Source organism: Camelus dromedarius, chromosome 26 (genome assembly GCF_036321535.1).
Source record: "Camelus dromedarius isolate mCamDro1 chromosome 26, mCamDro1.pat, whole genome shotgun sequence".
Lineage (NCBI taxonomy): Eukaryota > Metazoa > Chordata > Mammalia > Artiodactyla > Camelidae > Camelus > Camelus dromedarius.
Window position 1 is genome coordinate 7,494,463 of NC_087461.1, and position 17,604 is coordinate 7,512,066.

Below are 17,604 nucleotides of genomic sequence, written 5' to 3' on the forward strand. Positions count from 1 at the left end.
ACTTAATATGAGATCTACTCTCATTAAGGTGTGAAATGCACAAGATGATATTGCTTGCTCCAGACAGGATGTTGTACAGCCGATCTCTAGAATATATTCATTCAGTGTAACTGGAACTTTTTACCCACTGAATAACAACTCTCCATTTCCCTGCCTGCCAAGCCCCTGGCAACCACCACTGTGCTCTCTGCTTCTGTAAGCTGGGCTGTTTCAGATACCTTATAGAAGTCGAAGCATACAGCATTTGTTCTGTTAGCATAATGTCCGGCTGGTTCACATATGTTGTCACTAATGTCAGGATGTCCTCCTTTTTAGGGCTGAATAATATTCCATTGCCTGTAAATACCACATTTTCTTTACAGATTCATTTTGAAAAGCTATTTGCACTGTGTCTTTTCTTAGTCAATTCTACTTGCTAGGATGCTGAGCTCCATGAAAAGGGGCCACATTCTTCAAAAGTTTGGGGACCATTGCTGTGGTGGTCTGAAGCGCCAAGCTCCCTGAAGTGTCTTAATTGAGAGAAAGATATTAGTACATATTTCCATTCAACTGTGAGTTTTCAAAAAATTTGTTTATTAAGAGTTAAATACAAACATTGACCAGTAGCAGTCTCTAGCCATCCATAGTAGTGTTTTAAGGAAAAATAGGGTCTTTGAGGAACTGTTTGTGCCTGGATTATAGTTCTATATTTGTGTAACATGATTTAGTGGGGTCCAGGGTCTTGAACAGGAAGAGTATGAGGAGGAGCTTGGAAAGAAGGAACATTCTGTAAATGTAACAGGGAAACAAACCTGACTCCATACTGGATGTTTCTTTTACTTCAACCTTTGTATTCTATTGCTTTTGCTACAAGGTAATCACTAAAGCAATGTTGCCTAGAGCTTAAAGTATACATAATGGCCCATCTCCAGGAACCCTGCCTCCCATGCCTGAGCTTAAACTTAAAATACCTTTTTTTTTTCTTTTAACTCACTGGAAACATCCTGACCAGGGCGACCTGTAATGGCTGCAGGAAAGTAGAAATTAACACATCCCCTACAGAGTCTGACTGGAACCAGGAAATATTTGCAACAACTTAATGCCTTTTCCACTTTACCTCATCACCTCCCTCCCTCTGCTGTATAAAAAAACGAACATCCAAACCCAGGCAACATGGTTCTTTAGGACACTAGTTCACCATCTTCTCAGTCTGCTGGTTTTCCGAATAAAGTTGTGATTCCTTACCCCGAAAACTTGTCTCTCAATTTATTGGCCTGTCATGAGGGGAACAGTATAAGGTTGGACTTGGTGACAGAATGACACTACCTTCAGTCTTGTAAGTTTCCAGTTTGGATTTGGTCACGTCCCCAGTTACAAGCTCTCCAATGATGGATTTCTTCAATGTAGATATATAGATAGATAGATAGATAGATAGATAGATAGATAGATAGATAGATTTTTTTTGCACTGCAACTTTTTCAGTTACAAATAGTGCCCAGAAACCAAGAATTTGGACAAATTAGAGCTAGAATCAGACTTTCAAGTTGCCATGTTACAAAAATAAACTACCTACTGAATCACATTAATGTAACAAAGATAAAACACTTTGTTCTGCTGACAAGAGTTTCTTTGTTTTGATCTTGTCCTTTAATTTTCTTCCTTTTGTGTATGTTTTATATGTTCATCAGTAGGTATAATACTACACACCTGCAGTTTCCAACTATTCACATTATTAGAGATGTTTGTGTGCTCAAAAACATTTTATCAAAAGGGTGCGCAATCAAAACTTTTTGCAGATCCCTGAACTAGATAAACGATCTCTTGCTGTCTTTTGTCAACAAATGGATCAGAAAAGCCCTTTTCTTTCCATTATTTAAGGCCAACGTCATGCCACCACATTCTCTAGGCTTGAATCATCCTTGTTAACCCTCATATTTGAGTTTGTTAATTTAACACCAGACTTGGAAAGAACTGATAGGAAATGTAGGTTTCATAATGACTAACAATTCTAACTCGTGTTCTTCCTTGCCTCTGGGCTGGGATCCAAATCTAGAAAAGCCCAAAATTCACAGGTTCAACTGAGACTCTTTTCCATGTTTCTCAGGGAGCAAAAGGGGTACACTGGACAGTGGCAATCTTTTCCAGACAAAAAGCAAAACCCAAACAGGGGCACTGGCACCCAGCGTGCTTGTAACATGGGAACTCGGGGAGGTCTGAGTGTCAGAGGCTCGAGAGCTGGGAGCTTGGGGGTCCATCATGGTATAAATGAACACAGAAGGCAAAGCGCAGAATGAGTCACCCAAGATTACACAGCTCGTTAGTGGCACATCTGGGACCACAACCAAGTCTTTGGATTCCCCTTGGTCTCTGGGACTTGCTAATAGTCCCTCAGGGCCGATGCAGGGTTGTAGACATGGGTGGGAAGCCACAAGAAACATGGAGAGTTGTTGGCCTCGGATGAGACAAGGCCAGTTAATGTCTGGAGCTCAGTGATCGCAGTCAGTGTTTTAGCAGCAATCTCCTGGGCATGCTGGCTCAGCACGCCTGTGCGGGGTCCTGTGAGTGGACTGTGGAGTCCTCCAGCCTGGGAAATTGCTCTGCACAGCCCCGCCTCTGGAGAGGAGAAGGCGAACTTGCTGCTTCTTCAACAGCGGGTGATAGACTCACAGCTCCAGCTCTTCTGATCACGCCTGCAGCTCCTGCACACACACTGAGGGGCTGCGGAGGAATGAAAGGGGGAGGGGGAGGGGACGCGTCCTCACTACTGTATCCTCAGTGCCTAGAATGGTGTCTAGCACAGCGGAGGTGCTCAGGGAATTTTCATTTGTGAAAAAGTCCTCACCGGAGAGGATGGAACAGGGCCAAGTGAGAGGACTGAGTTTCCAGCCCTGATCTTGTTGGGCTCGTGGGTGGCCACAGGTGGAGAGCTGGGAGTCCAACCAGGAGAGCAGGTCAGGAGGGACCCAGGAAACATCCCAGCCGGGATGTGTTCTATTTCCTGCTTGCCCAGGAGGCCTCCATGAAAACTCAGATTTTTCTTCCAAAGCTATGAAATAAGCCCACTCATGACCCTGCACGTGGCCAGGTTTCCGCTGACACGTCTTCATCCACTCCGCTATGGGGGTGACTGCCCTGGGCTTTATGGAGGCCCAACTCGAGCCCTTAACACTGATCACTGCCACCCTCTGAGTCCCAGTTCCCTCGTGTACAAGGCAGAAATCAGGACCATTCCCACTCACCTCGTGGCCATGGTGACAACTGGATGGGAGTTCACTGTAACGTGCCTCAGTCACTGTAAACCCCTCTGCACGTGTGTGTCGGCGTTGGCGAGAAGGGGCCACGTCTGCTGGGCCCACTGGCGAGTTGTGCCCCTCCTGTCCATCTTCAGGCAGAGGGGAGCCACTTTAACTGGTCCGGAGTAAAGCCCTTTCCAGCCCTGCTCCGTGCCCAGGTGTAACCGCAGTCGTGAGAACCAGCTGCCGTGGGGCGCGGCTTCATTTTCCATCTCCACGTGGAGCACGGGAACCCATGAGTTCTTTAAGAAGGACCCCGCTGACACCGGTAGATGGGGCTTGCCTATGGGTGTGAAGCGTTTGGCCACTTTTTTTTCCCTCTGAAGATATAAAAGCTTCCTGTCAGGACTCAGGGTATGCTTTGTCTAGAAGCTTGAGGCCTCCCCAGGGCAGTTTGCTAATGCATTGGTGTCTGTGCTACATTCTTACAGCAAATTAAAGATTTTGAAGACGGTAATTGAGTTCATGTTGGTTTGAGATGCACTTGCCAGCATCCAGTGTCTGTTCTCAAGCTGCCTCTCCCTCACCACATGGACCACAAGTGCCAGTCCAGCCGCATGCTCTCTCTCTGGTCAGCAAGGGTGACTGAGCTGTCTTGAGTGTGCTGACAGAGGGGCGATGCTGAGGGAGGCAGACTTCTAGAGCGCTCCCCCCAAGGCCCCCAAATCTTGATCAAATCCTTGGGTAATCCTCAGTTCCAATTAATAGAATATGGCAGAGGCAGTGGGATACCATTTACAAGATTAGGTTATAAAAACCAGTATCCACTCTGGGGACTTTCATGTTCTCTCACTGCCTGTCTATCTGTCTGTCTATCTCTCTCCCTCTAGCATTACCCATGTTGTCAGCAGCCCTAGAGGAGGCCCACATGGTATGACCAGGAATGAAGCCCTCAGTCCATGAGGAACGAACCTGCCAATGACCCCATCAATGAACTTAGAAGCACATCCTTCAGTCCCAGCCACGTCCTGGGATGTCCCAGCTCCAGCCGACAGCATCTGGGCTGCAACCTCACGGGCAGCTGGGGCCAGAGGCACCCAGAGGCCAAGTTCTGACCCACAGAAAGTGCGAGATGGTCAATGTTTGTTGCAAGGTCCTCCCCACTCCTGGTGCCCTTGAGACGTTCCTTCACTGTAGGGATTACAGCCCAGACACAAGACAGTTTGAAAGCCTTACCTCTGAGTAAGCTTTCTCTCCTCCCCTGGGGGTGCCTTGTGACAAGCACCTTGGGCTGGCAGAGTCCAGAAGTCAGCTGTTTTCCGTGTCCATGCTGGGGAGCAGCTGGTCCTCATTAGAGGGCTTGCTCGGGTGCTCATCTGCATGATGACAGCCAGGTGGGCTGGCGGCTCAGCCTCCCGTGTGAGTTTTTCTCCATGAGCTGATATACACAGCCTGACCTAGCAAGACCCACAAAAATAGATCCTGGTGCCCTCAAGACAAATACAACATTGAAGCTAAAGAAATGTTATAGGGAGGGGAAGAGGTGGGCAGAGAGGTGGGCAGGAGGAAAAGGGTTCATACGTTGACCAAGAATTGCGTTTTCCTGGCCCACTAAGTCTTCCTGGACAGAGGCCGTGCTCGCTGGTGGAAACATATTAGGAAGATGAGCTCATGTGTAACACGGTTCCTCCCAGGGGAGGCTGGCAGAGAACCAGAGATCTGAGACACTTTCTTGAAAATAAATCAGCAGCTTTGAAGGTGCTCTGGAGGAGAAGAGCAGTCGACAGGGAAGTCTGCATGTCAGGGATGAACTCAGTGTGCATGAACAGAACTTCCCCAAGACATTAATCAGAGCAGGAGAATAGACTAACTTAAGGAAAAACAAAAAAACTCACAAAACAAAACCCTAGCACTGTTGTGATTATTCCTGCATCTCTGATTGTAGATCAAATCCAGCTTCTGGGACATTCCTCATGAGACATGGAGCAGCTGGACAGCAGGAACACACGGGCTCAGTGTGTTACACTGTCACGCCTGTGTCCTCTCCGCCGTTCCTGTTTAACAGAACTGTGTGTCAGGCTGGGCTCAGCTATTAGGAGAAATTTCTGTCAGAGATGGAGAAGGGACCTTACGAACATTAACCAGTTGGATCATGCCATTCCTCAGCTCAGTAGTTATCAGCTCCCCCGACCCCAGTTACCTGTGAAATACATGAAGTCCAGATTGCATAGTTTGTAAATCTGTGACCTGCACAAAACCGCGAGAGGCAATGCAGTGGAATGGCACTTGGTGTCAGTGCCAGCTGAGTTTGGAACTCTGCCGAATTGGGGTAAATCACTGAGCCTTTCCGAACCCACCTGGGCAATAAGGGCACCTTCCTTGTGAAGCCGACGGTTAAAGGAGATGTTGAATGGAATGCACTGAGCGCAGTGCCTAGAGCACAGCAAACGGTCAGTACGTGACGTTGTTACCAGGAGTAGTTGCTGTTGATGATCCTCCAGCCCATCTCCCTCTCTCCCTACGCTTTGCCCACACCCCATCTTCGAGCCCAAGGAAGTAGTTACCAGTCCATCCGCACGCTGTGTCTCCAGCCGCCATGGTCTCGCTCACACTGTTCTGCTGATTTCTTCCTGTCCACACGCTACCCGTCCTCCCAGCTCCACAGCCTTCCTCACGCAGCCTTTGAGGGTAGCGTCCGCGTCGGCTTTACCTTGGTTTTCTCAGTCTGAAAGACAACGCTTGACTATACTAGGTGCTCAAAGAGGCTGAATGAATAAATGGATGGATGGACGGAAGAAACCTTATGGCCAGGGCACTGGAGGGAACCGGCAGGGGAACAGATGACGGCGGGTTTGTGGGTCTGTGGGCCCTGAGGCCTAACTTCACTGCTGCCGCTGGCCCCGAAGGGGAGGCAAAGTCTCCCCGGGTTTCTTGTGCAGGACAAGCGCGGCCAGCGTTTTTCCACAGCTGCGATGCCACAGCAAGTCTGTAAAGTGCTTCTAACTGTCCCAGCCCTTAGTGACAGCCTCCTGAGGGCGACGCTTCTCTCCTCGCCTCACATCCCTCAACAAAAGAGGCCACATGAACTCCCCCTGGAGCCCGGGATTTCAGTCCCAGCTCTCTCCAGCCTTGAAAACCTGGTAGAAGTTCTCATTGTACCACATCACACAGTCTAGTGCTCCCAGGTCTGCGGGGCACACACAAGCCAGCAGGCCTCCTATGTGGCACCTCTGTTAAACTGGACGTATAAACAAGCACCTTTTCCCCGGTGCCAGGGTGCATGGAGGGTGTGTGGACTGGAAATCAGCCCCCACGACAGGTCCCCTCAGCTGGAAGGCCTTGCATGGTGGGTGCTCACTGTGAAAATTAATACAGGGAAACCCCGCTGAAGGGCAGTGGGGAGGCCAGAGGGGCAGCTCTCCTGCAGGGACGACTTGACATCAGTACGGATTCCAATAGGATGACGCATACTTTGCATCTCCAGCTGGAAGTGACACTTCTTTACAACCACCAGCAGGAAGAAGGAAGATTTTCTCCCTGACTGGCAACAGCTCAACTGATGAGAGACTGTTACAACTCAGCCAGTAAAAAGCCATGACACTTCTAACTCCGGCTTTCCTCCATGGACTTCTTGTTTGTTACAGCCCCTCTCAACGCCCCCTTCTCCTCTAAAAGAGTTTCCTCTCTTTTGCTGTATTGGACTTGCATGTGGCTTGCCACAGGTGCATGTCCTGAATAGCTGTTCTTTGTTGTGCCTGAATAAACCTGTTTTGCTGGTCAAATAGCTGGCTGTTTTATTGTTTTACGTGAACAACATCACACGCTGACACACACACACTCTCCCTGTTATGTTATTGGGGTGCTCTTTTGAGGATTACATGTTCTGGGGGCTCAGCACAGGTTTTGCAACCAAGTATGTAAAAAAAAAAAAGTGGGGCTCTTCTTTGGTCTTTCTCAAACGAGGGGACACCAGCACAGCCAAGTATGTACATAGGACCACAACCGCTCCAGCCAAATGGGTTGCCCTGTACGTGATTTGAAGACACTCCGATTTCAGAACCTTTCTTTATGAAATAGAGTTTTGTTACAGTCGTCCTCCTTGGGGGCACAGAGAGCTGGGAGGTTTTGGCTGTGCACGATTTGTACCCCTCTTTGGCATCACGCTCTCTGCTTGCTGTGACCTGTCGTGATTCCCTTCCAGATGGACAGTCCTGTATCTACACAGGCAGGCTTTTGCTTAATTCTTGTACTTTTGGCTCCTTAAGTGTGTTATGGCCAGTGATGGAGCATCCCAAGGGAATATGTAAGACCAAAATTTATCTGAAAAAAGTGTAAGAAATTTAACATGAATTTCAGTGCACGTTGAACACTTTTTTGAGCCACAGGGAGGTTCAGTGACTGTCTTGCGAGGTGTCTGGAGGTGCTGGGCTGGTCAATGTGACAGGAGCCCAGCAAAAAGAAAGTGACCTTAAACTTTCTAACTCTAAGGCCCTAATAAATACCAGCTTTCTATTAGGATCAGTTTTATACTCCTGTACGTTGTCTTTGGCTAAATTTTCAGTCACGGTGGGTGAGCCCTCTCTTTAATAAATCTTTACAAATAGTTTTCAAAAGTGATTAGGTTACTAAAGTTCCTTTGTTCTGTAAAATCTGCACTGACAATGTCACCTGTGCACCGACTGAATGAACCCTTTGTTCTATTACACCGCCTAAGTAGGGCCTGGGATGAGAGAAGGCACATCAGCCAAGAGAGAACTAGACGTCAGACATCAGGGGGTGTACACTGCATTTCTTTGGGGCTCACTTATTTCCACTAAGGCCCACGCTGTTTTCCCTTGCTATCCTGCATTTCTATAACACACATCCAATTCACTCTTCCCTATTTCATAACCACTTACTATGTGGACTGGAAGAATTACTGGTCATCAGACCCAATCCCCATCATATATTTAATGAGCTATGAGCTGTAGTCCCTAAATTCCCCACACCCCAACAAACAGAGATAGCAGCAGCCAGTCTTCCAATCAGAAACCAACTGTCCTTTGGGCACCAAGAATTCCAAGGCTGTGCTGAGGACATGGATGTGTGTGGGCGTGTGCTACTCAGAGAGGTCTTCCTGGAAATCAGTGCTGGCTTTAACTCCAAACGACTCAAGAATATCTAGTTAGTGTGATCCGGGTGTCTGGGCCCACCTCCAGCCACCTTCTGACAGCAGCAAGGAGCAGGGGGGCCTGAGCACCCACCACAAGCCTTGAAGCCAAGATGTGCCCGCCTGCCCCCACTCCTGGCCTTCCTGCCCACTGGGCCGTGATATGAAGTATTCAGGGACCCTTATGAGCTTCCAGGGGCTCAATTCAAACTCCTGCCTTCAAATCCAAACTTCAGAGAGAGGAGAAAAGAATGGCAGAAACAGCCCTCCCAACCCCGCACAGCAGAAACAAACTTCATATATCTGAAGGTGATTAACTGTCTTTATTGGAGGAAAACAAGAAGTCATCAATCTCATTATCATTATGATAGAAATCTTGATATGTGTACATGATTGTCAAGGCAGAGAATCATTTGCTACACAGGCCCGTTGACAGTTTTGCAGTGCCGCAACCCGTGGGGGGTAAACTTCTTGCAGAGTTTATTACATGCATGGAATAAATGCACAGTTTCCCTTCTTTTGGACAAGCATATTTTTTACAGAAAATTTGAACCAGTTGCAAGCCTGGTAATAATAGACACGGGGGGACATTCCTGGGTTTGACATCATAAGCTTTTGGAAAACGTGCTCACTGCTGGGAGAGCTGCAAGAAGGCCTATGCCACTGTGTGTGGTGACCAAAGCCAATTTAGAAATTGTTCCGAATTGTATTCTGGACAGAATGTACCTTTTTTTTTTTCTGTCTTCCAACCTCAACGTGGGGCTGAGATAAATGTCCTCTGAAACGTTGCAATGTTGCAGCATTGTTCTCATGGACAAGATGTTTTTGTTTTTGGAACATGTTTTTGGAACATGTCAAAAAGCTGGCTGCCAGCCCTGCCCCAGCACTCCTGCCCCACCAAATGCAGGGCTACTGTGAGGGTCAGTGAACCCCCGTCTGTCCAGAAGAAGGTTTTCCTTTGAGAAGTAATTTATCTAGTGTTTGGGGCTTTTGATTCCCTGGTGATCTTATCTCTCTGACTAAAACCTCAAACACTCCTTTCACTTTCTTTTTTCCTGTCCATAAGAAAATAAAATCACCTCAAAGTAAAGTAAGTTGGTAAATCATCAGAAGACATAATCAACATAGGAGAAGTTCCTTGGAGACCAAAAGGTTTAAAATGGAGACGGCGAATGCAGAAGCGGCATTGGTACAAAGGGGGAAATGCAATAGTTAGTCCCTTTGGTGTAGAGAGATACAGACACTGAGAAGCCATTCCACACTTTGTCCACGAAACCAGGCCTGACAGCCACATGCTGCAGGGTTGGCTGCCAAATGCACAGCCTTTGGGTTTGCAGAAGCAGAGGCCCCTGGAGCCACAAGCCGAGCTGCTCCTGCTGCAGGTGGCAGGGAAGGCAGGAAGGGCTGGTGTTTCTTCCCGTCTGACTCGGTGCGGTGCAGTGCAGGAGGCGGGCCAGGCCGCGGCCAGCATGCGGGGCTGACTTCACAGTGGGGCTGGGCTCCTGGGCCCACGCCTGGGCTGCAGATCGCGATGCACGCAGACCACAATGAAGGCGGGGGCCGCAGGGGGCTCAGGCCTCTATCCTCCTCCTCCCTGCCTGCTGTCCAGCGCAGAGGTTTCCAAGCAATCTCATCCACGCACTAGTTTCCTTGGCATTGTCAGGAAGCAAGCTCCCCTTTCAGAAATCTGCCCAGTTCACCTTTCCTATCTGAAAATGTTGATTTTCATTTCTGAAAACCAAAGCCTGGAACACTACTTTTCGGCCAGTGACAGGTACACTTGCAGCCCCAACCAGCTCCCCACCCCTTGCAAAGAGTGGTGGGTTACATACAGGTATATACATTTTTTAAAAAAAAAAAACAAACTGAACAGTGTTTGGTCTGGAATGTGTTTAAGGAAAAGGCCAGCTTTTCAGAGTGTGACAGCGCAGAATGGGGAGTGGTGCTGTTTCAGAACATGCAGAGGCGTCGTGCACTGGCTGAATCGGAGGGCCTTCGTTTCCTTTGCCAGGAGTGACTGTGCGACCCTGGCGAAGAGTACGTCTTATTTCTGTTAATGGAAGTGGGAGGAGGTGCCCTTGGCTGGACCGTGCTGTTCCTTCTCACATCCAGAGGAAACCCAGCAGTGAGCTTGTGGAAGTCACACCAAGTTGGAGAGTTGCGGGTGTAGCACAGAGGCCACAACCCTCCTCCTCCTGCCTTCAGCCCTGAGCGATGGTTCCCGCGTGGCTTCTCCAAGGTGAAGAATTAACACTGGCCTGGGTTCTGGGTGGGTCACAGGGACGTGGTGGCCAAAGCCTTAAAATACTGAGTTATCTCCACCGGGATATGGCCTTTCCTTTCTGTTTAATATTGCTCAAGAAAGATCAAACTCCAGGGGTTAATCAGATTATGCTGTCACTTCTCCAGAGAGAGGGTCAGCCCCTGTTCTCAAGAGGGGTCACTTGGGTTCCCTCCCTTTGTCTCTGGTGTACCCTGGTCTGTTTTAAATGGGGGGGGGTCCCCCTCTCTTACTCACAATCTTGCCTGGGATATGCTGGATACCACGGGAGACAAATGAACAAGAGGTTAGTGCTGGGCAGGTGAACTGAGTCTGGAGGTCATATGCCAAATCCCTTTCATCAGCTCATGTTCCTTAAGCGCCAAAGCCTTGCCTGTTTAACCCCAAGCCTGACTGCCCAGTTCCTTGGACACTATGCTAAGAGCTAGCTGGACAGTGGGACTTTCTCAAAGGTCAGAAGCTCCTGTGCCAAGGGGAGGCTGCTCCCTGTTCCTGCAGTGAGATTTTAGAAGTGATGGGGATCACTGCCATGGTCAAGAACACCAAGCCACACTTGCCTTTGGGTGGGTGGGTGGGTGGGGGGTTGCTGCTTTCTGCATCTTTTTTTTTTTTAAAGGAAACATGAAGGGGTCATTATCTTTTCTTTCCTCCTATGGAGTCAGGGGCAGTAGGAGGTGGTGAGAACTGCCTACTGCAACAGCCACGTGCCGCCCTGGAATTGCTGTCCATCTGAGTATCTCTTCAAGGGTTTTCCGTGGAGGTGTGCACTTCAGTGGGCACACTCTCTCTTGGCTCCAGCTGCCTTTACCCGACACTGCAGACCCCATGTGCTCGCTGAGGGACAGCAGTGTGTGGCCCAGACTCCAGGGTCCCCCAGTTAAGACAATCACATGCCTATCTGGGCGTGCACTCACAGTTTCAGACAAACGCTAGCTTCTCCAATGGCCTCACTGCTGAGATGAAAATGAGAGAAGGGAGGGACAGACAGGCAGCGGAGGCCAAGATCACTTGAGGACACATTTCAAATGAGAAAAACAATCCACTTGCTCTGAGAAGGTGGAGAGACCAAGCTGGAGAGGGGCGGGTGTCGGAAGGCAGTCTGTGATGAAGCCGTGGTCCACCCTTAGCCTCGCTGCACACGGTGGCCTCGATGGGGAGTGTGAGCTGGACATCCATGTGCAAGGCTCAGCTTCTGTAGGTGGGATTTGACAGCAGTGAGGGTCCAACGACTTCGCCCCTCCTTTTGGCAGGTGTTGTCAAAAGGCACACTCTGAGCTCTCTTCCCTGCTGTAATAAAGTATAAATAATACCAAATACAGTTGAAAGAGAACTTCCATTCTTCTATTACTGAGGCGCTCTCAACAGAGCAAAGGTTCTTCCATATCGGGGTTACTTTCTCCTCTTCCAAAAACAATGGGAAAAAACCTAAGTCTGGTGGCACTGCGACACTACAGGCTCACCCAATGTCAAGTTCAACAGTGCCTACTTTGGGGCTGAAACCAGTGACCATCTCCCCGCACGCTGCTGGGGCCTGATGTACTTCAGGCCAACTCGTCCTTCTTTCAACTCTTCTGCGCTTTCCAGGTCAGACATACTTTCAAACTAATTGCATATAACATGCACCTCACATATCAGCTCCAGCAAATAACTTAATCGCCTGTAAATTTGGCTTCAGATGTTGCCTTTTTAAGTGTAAGTGACTGCCTACAGCCCATAGTACAAGAAGCTGGTAACTGCACGCACGTTAAAGGTATCAAATTCGCGCAAATTATCATCCCCTGTAGTATCTCATTGTTTTCTTGTACTATAGAAACTTGATTTTTTCCATTACGCTCGTTAGTCAGCAACATTCTAATAAGCCCCTTAATAAACCCCTAATAAAACTTGGAGGGAGGCCTCAGTTTTCTGACACTGTTTATAATATCCGTACCACCATCCTTCTCAAGGGGGGGCATGGATTCATATCCAACCCAGGCGACACGTCCTTCTTAACTGGGTCTATTGTTTTACAGCCTTTTCCAGCCTTTTCACAGATTTTGAAGAGCGGTGCTTTGACTTTTCACTCTGGATGCATGTGCGGTAGGTGCCAAATAGGATTCCTGTTGAGGGGCTGAGTGTCTATGAAGCATGTGGATGCAGAGTAGACCAGATGCCTGTCTTTCCTAAAGGAGGCAGAATGGAGCTGTTAATGCTTAATGGTTTTGTGTGTGTGTGTGTATTTCTGTTGGGGGGCCATCACTGAACATCTGACCTGGACCTAGGCAGAGGTGTGGAAGTGACAAAGACAGCCTGACCAACAGCATCTGCCGAGTCTGGCCAACTGTGGGAAAAGAGCATGAGGACATGGGCCCAGAAAGTCCCTGGACCCTCAGGCAGGTGGACAGGGGCCGGCGGCAGGCTAGAGGCTGACTCTGGATGCAAACTCAAGGCGCTGCACAGGCGTAAGGGCTGAGGGAGGGCTTTTGCAAAGCAGACGTTTGGAGCCACCACCTGCTTGCCTCTTCAAGAGAGCATCCTTGAAGCCCCCTGGAAAAGTGGTCTGCCCTGGTTTTCACACTGGCTCCCTCAGTCGTGCACTCTTATCCAGTTTGGCCAAGACATGGCTGGTTTCAGCACTGAAAGTCCTCCATCCCAGGAAAGCCTTCAGTCCTCAGCAAACTGGGATCTTTGGTGACCTCGCCATCACAGGTCTTTGGTTTCTGGATTCCCTTGGTCAGAGGGACGGCTTCCAGCACTGGCTGGGTGGGTCTCTGGCCGTATTTGTAGCGGCGGGTGTCCTGCTTGCCAGGCAGTCCCTGCTCCTCACCACCCTGAAAAACAGTGTCTTTCCAAGGCTGCTCCCCTCTCCTCCCCTGGACCACCATCCTCTGAGAACAGGGCAGAAGTCTGCAGAGACCACTTGTGTGAGCTGGAGGCTGTTTTCAGTTGTAAGGTGAGAAATGCATTTTTTAAGAAACAGATAAATTTTAAAACTGCATCGCTGGGAGCAGGGCCTTCATGTGTCACCCTCCTCGAGAGAAATGAGAGCTGCGTGTGCAATTCACTCTCAACAGGATGGCATCTTGCTCCTTCAGCTGGGGAGGCTCTTAAATCTTTGCTGGGGTCGGGGGTGGGCAGGGGTCCATCTCCTTCACCACAAGGCTAGCCTTTCGTTTGGGGGAAGCAGGCTTCTTCATTTCTGAATGCTGATGGCAAGAGGCCCCGAGGGTCTCCACTCAGAGAGGGGTTTGCTGGGGGAGCTGCCAGGAAGGTTTCTCTGCAGGTCCCCTCCCACAGCACCCTGGGGGAGAAGACTGCAGAACGGCTGAGCTGTTTTCTCAGAGAGCTGCCCCTCCAAGGAAGAAGGGGAGAGAAAGAGAAGGAATTGAAGTAAAGTGCATTCTTCACCTTGGAGACAGATTCTCGATCAATCCTCTTGTTACAATTTTTAAAAATACCTTAAAATTCCCTTTGGAGGAAAAAAAAATCTCATAAAGGTTAACATAAAATTCTACCATGGACAAGCGTAAGAAATAGCTCGTGGAAATAAGAAGTACAGCTCGAGAGGACATATTTCTTAGAAGGAAAAAAAGTCCTAATGCACAATATTTACCAATACTTAAATAATCCAGTTGAAACCTTTTTTTTTTGTCATGAATGAAAAAATACAACACAGATGGTTACCTCTACTGGGAAGAGCAGAAACGGCAGGGGAGAGGACTGGGAAATATCCGTTCTACCAGAGCCTTGCGAGAGTCCTATATACAGCACCAGAGCCTATGAAGTCAGCTCCCTTGAGTCAGTAAAGTTAGTGAGAAATGAACACTTCAGAATTGCAGTATAAAATATGGCCGTAAAAAAACTTCTGTCTTCCAGTCCTGTGCAGGGAGGCGCCCGGTGCAAGGTGGGATCGCTCTGGAGTGGCTGGTGGCGCTGGTGGTCCTCAGGGGGGCCCCCTTCCCTGGCCCGCCCCCTGGGCCCCACCTCCAGGGCCAGTCACTTGCTTCCAGAGTGCACCGTCGTCACAGTGGTGGGCCTCGGTCTCCGATCCGCTCCCACTCCTGAGACCCCCGACGAAGAGGAAATGAAACTACAGAGCGTGGAGGGTGCCAGGCCTGCAGGGGGACAGGGGACACAAAGGGGTTCAAAGCTTCAGTCCCCCTTCCCGCTGCAAGGGTTGGTGGCAGGGGGCAAACTTTTGTGTGCTTGACTACATTTTTACCTGCTTGTGGGGGAACATCTGCAGTGTATCCAAATTCTTCTTAGACCCAAGTCTCCCCTCCTTGTTTCATTGTAATAATTATAACTGCTGTGTATTTGGATACGAGATACAGCGTGGCTTAACCACCATACCACAGGTTCCATTTACTGAGCACTTTTACTATGTGCTCGGCATTGGGTTAGGTATGGAACATACACCATCTTTCTAAGAAGTGTTTATTTCTTACAACAGCTCCGTGAAGCAGGGATTTTAAGAGTAATTAAGAATGTGATACCCTTTTGTGACCCCAGATTGGTCGTGGTCTGGACTCTTGGCTGAGAAGCGTTTGTGACTCAGAGGACACTGACACGGGGCTGCTGACCAAGGCCCGTGGGAACTCAGCAGCCCCCTGGCCTAGAACATCCCTCGTGGGCCGTCCCTCCACTGCTGCCCCCGAGTAGATGCACTGGCCTTGGAGTGTCCTGATGGGAACGACCCTGTGTCTCTCGGTGCCGGAGGTGCACCCCCGCCCTGCCCCTGTGAGCTTTGTGGGCTGGAGCACAGGGATGTGCATAAACACATAACTCAGATGGCTTCACTGTGGTCAGGGCTGCTGTCTGAAACTTCAAAGCAATGAGTGATAGTGGGGTTCCTTTTGACGAGAAGGTGGGAAGGATGTGCCCTGAGATGTAAACGTGGGTCTAAGCGGCATGCGACTGTCAGGGGACGCTCGTGGAGATTTCCTGGGAGAATTTAAGGGCTGGACATTCCGGAATGGGATGGGAGCACTATTTTGAGAGGAAAGGAACCGACCCCTTTTGAGGCACATGGGAAGGAGTGTGATGCCCGGAGTGAGACCAAGCTGAAGGGTCTCAAGGGCTGAGATGAGGGCCTTTGGGGACGATGACGGCAGCCGCTCTGCAGTGCCAAGGGGCCCGCGGAAAAGCCTAGTGCGAGGTTAGGACAAGAACGCAGAGGGGCGTGGGAGGGAAAAATCAGGAGCGTGTCGGTGATGTGACGCTCCGTGCAAAGGTGACGGACAGCAGAATATTAGTACCGTTACTTCGATCGCAAAGCCAACGCGCTTCATGTGAATTAGCTTAAAAGATCATCATTTTAAAAAGATATCTTAAAAGACAATGAGATGAGGCTGTCACGAGTCTCCGTCATCCCTTCCTCAACCCCTAAAGGGGACGCGAAATGAAAAGCCAATCAGTACACGGGGAGTGGGTCAGAAGGCATCTGGGCTATTGTCCGGACACCCATGGCTGAGCGGGGCTTGAGCCACAGGTTTCTCATCTAAAAATGGCCATGAGAATCCCAAGAGTTGTATAAATATGAAGTAATTAAATATAAAAAAAATTTACAAAAGTAGTGTCCTAGGATCTTGTGTGGGGGGGTATTAAATGGGATCAAGTATTGAGAGAGCCCGACAAACAGCAGGTACTCGTCAGTCGAGTTCCTTCCTCTCCCCGCCCCCGGACGGGTCTCAGAGGCCAGGTGGGAATTTCTGGTTTTGCTACATACGCACAGTCTTTTTGGCTGGCCAAACTGAGGCTGCTCGAAACACCTGCGTTGGAACTGTCCAGGCTGCTGCCGAGATGGAGTTTTCTCATATGTCTCACGACGGCCGTGGCATTAAACGCTTGCTGAAATTTCAGAAAGGGGAGGAAGCAGACTGAATAGTCCAGTCAACAAGAAAAGACTCAGACCGTCTCCTATCGTTTCTCCTGTGACCTCAAGTTCAGACTTCTTAAAACGTTCTCATGACACTCTAGAAACTTGACCCTTCTTCCAAAAGCACACTAGTCATTTGGCCTCCCCTCCCCACCATCAAAATATATTTTGGAGATTAAAAAAAATATTTTTCTTCTGACATAATAATGTAGATTAGGGAATAAATGTAACCCAATCGCGTCCATAATTGAAGAGAAGTGACTTCTAGAATTAAAGGCATATTATAATAACACCAAAACTTAAAATATGATATTTTAAGAGTGTTCATTTTCTACTTTTTGGTGCTTTTATCCTAATAGCATTTCCTTGGAATAAAGTGGGTCAGGGGAATTACTGTTGTATCTGCACGGTCTCTCTCTGTCAGCTCTCGTGGAAAAACAGCCAGCTCTTAATTACCCACACTGATGAGACCATGGCATTTAGGTAATGGTTTAAATCCACCACATTTTTTACCAGAAAGCATGGATGAGTTCAACTTGGATTTCCTTTCTTTACCCCCTTTATATCACTTCGATAAAAGTCTACTCTCCAAAGTCCCAGCAAAGTGAAGGAAGACAACAGGGATTATGTTCTTAAGAAATAGCAAGTGAAGAAGAGATGGTGGCATTACTATTTTTGGATCACAGAGGGGAGGTGTTAAATCATATACTTCAGCCCTCTCACACCACGATGCTCTCCTCAAGTCTTAATCCTTTTTGCTTAAAACGAGCACAGTTATTTGGGTGAGGTTCTGGGGATTTTCATCAAATTCAGCTGACAGTGACCTTTAGAAACAAATGCTCCCACTGTAAGGCAAGTCTCGTGCTCGCGGTTAAAGTCACCCGGACAGCAGTGAGCACAGGACTTACTCTCCACTTGCTTTTGGCGAAGTTCTTCCGGATCTGGGCGCTGACGGACTCGTGGATGTTTTTGCTGAGAGCTGTGTCACCGGCGATCCTGAAACACAGGCAAAGATGCTTCCTCAAGAGGGTTTCTTGTGGATGGAGGGCTGGGAAGGGGCGTCTGACAATAGGTCCCAAGCTGCTTTCTGGGGGGAGCCACATCC

At 48.9% G+C, this 17,604-nt stretch overlaps 1 protein-coding gene across 2 annotated transcripts in view; it reads right to left on the reverse strand.

The window, feature by feature from the left end:
- Positions 1-8,665: 8,665 nt before the first annotated feature.
- CAMK1D (calcium/calmodulin dependent protein kinase ID) overlaps positions 8,666-17,604 on the reverse strand; it is a 344,198-nt gene continuing 335,259 nt past the window's right edge. Inside the window, exons 9-11 of one of the 2 annotated variants that reach the window (XM_031444848.2) lie at positions 17,408-17,495; positions 16,350-16,471; positions 8,666-14,736 (exon numbers count right to left, since the gene is read on the reverse strand). In XM_031444848.2, the coding sequence (XP_031300708.1) occupies positions 14,712-14,736; positions 16,350-16,471; positions 17,408-17,495 (235 nt within the window). In that variant the 3' untranslated portion in view covers positions 8,666-14,711. The remainder of the gene's footprint in view (positions 14,737-16,349; positions 16,472-17,407; positions 17,496-17,604) is intronic. The other variant, XM_031444847.2, reaches the window with a different exon arrangement.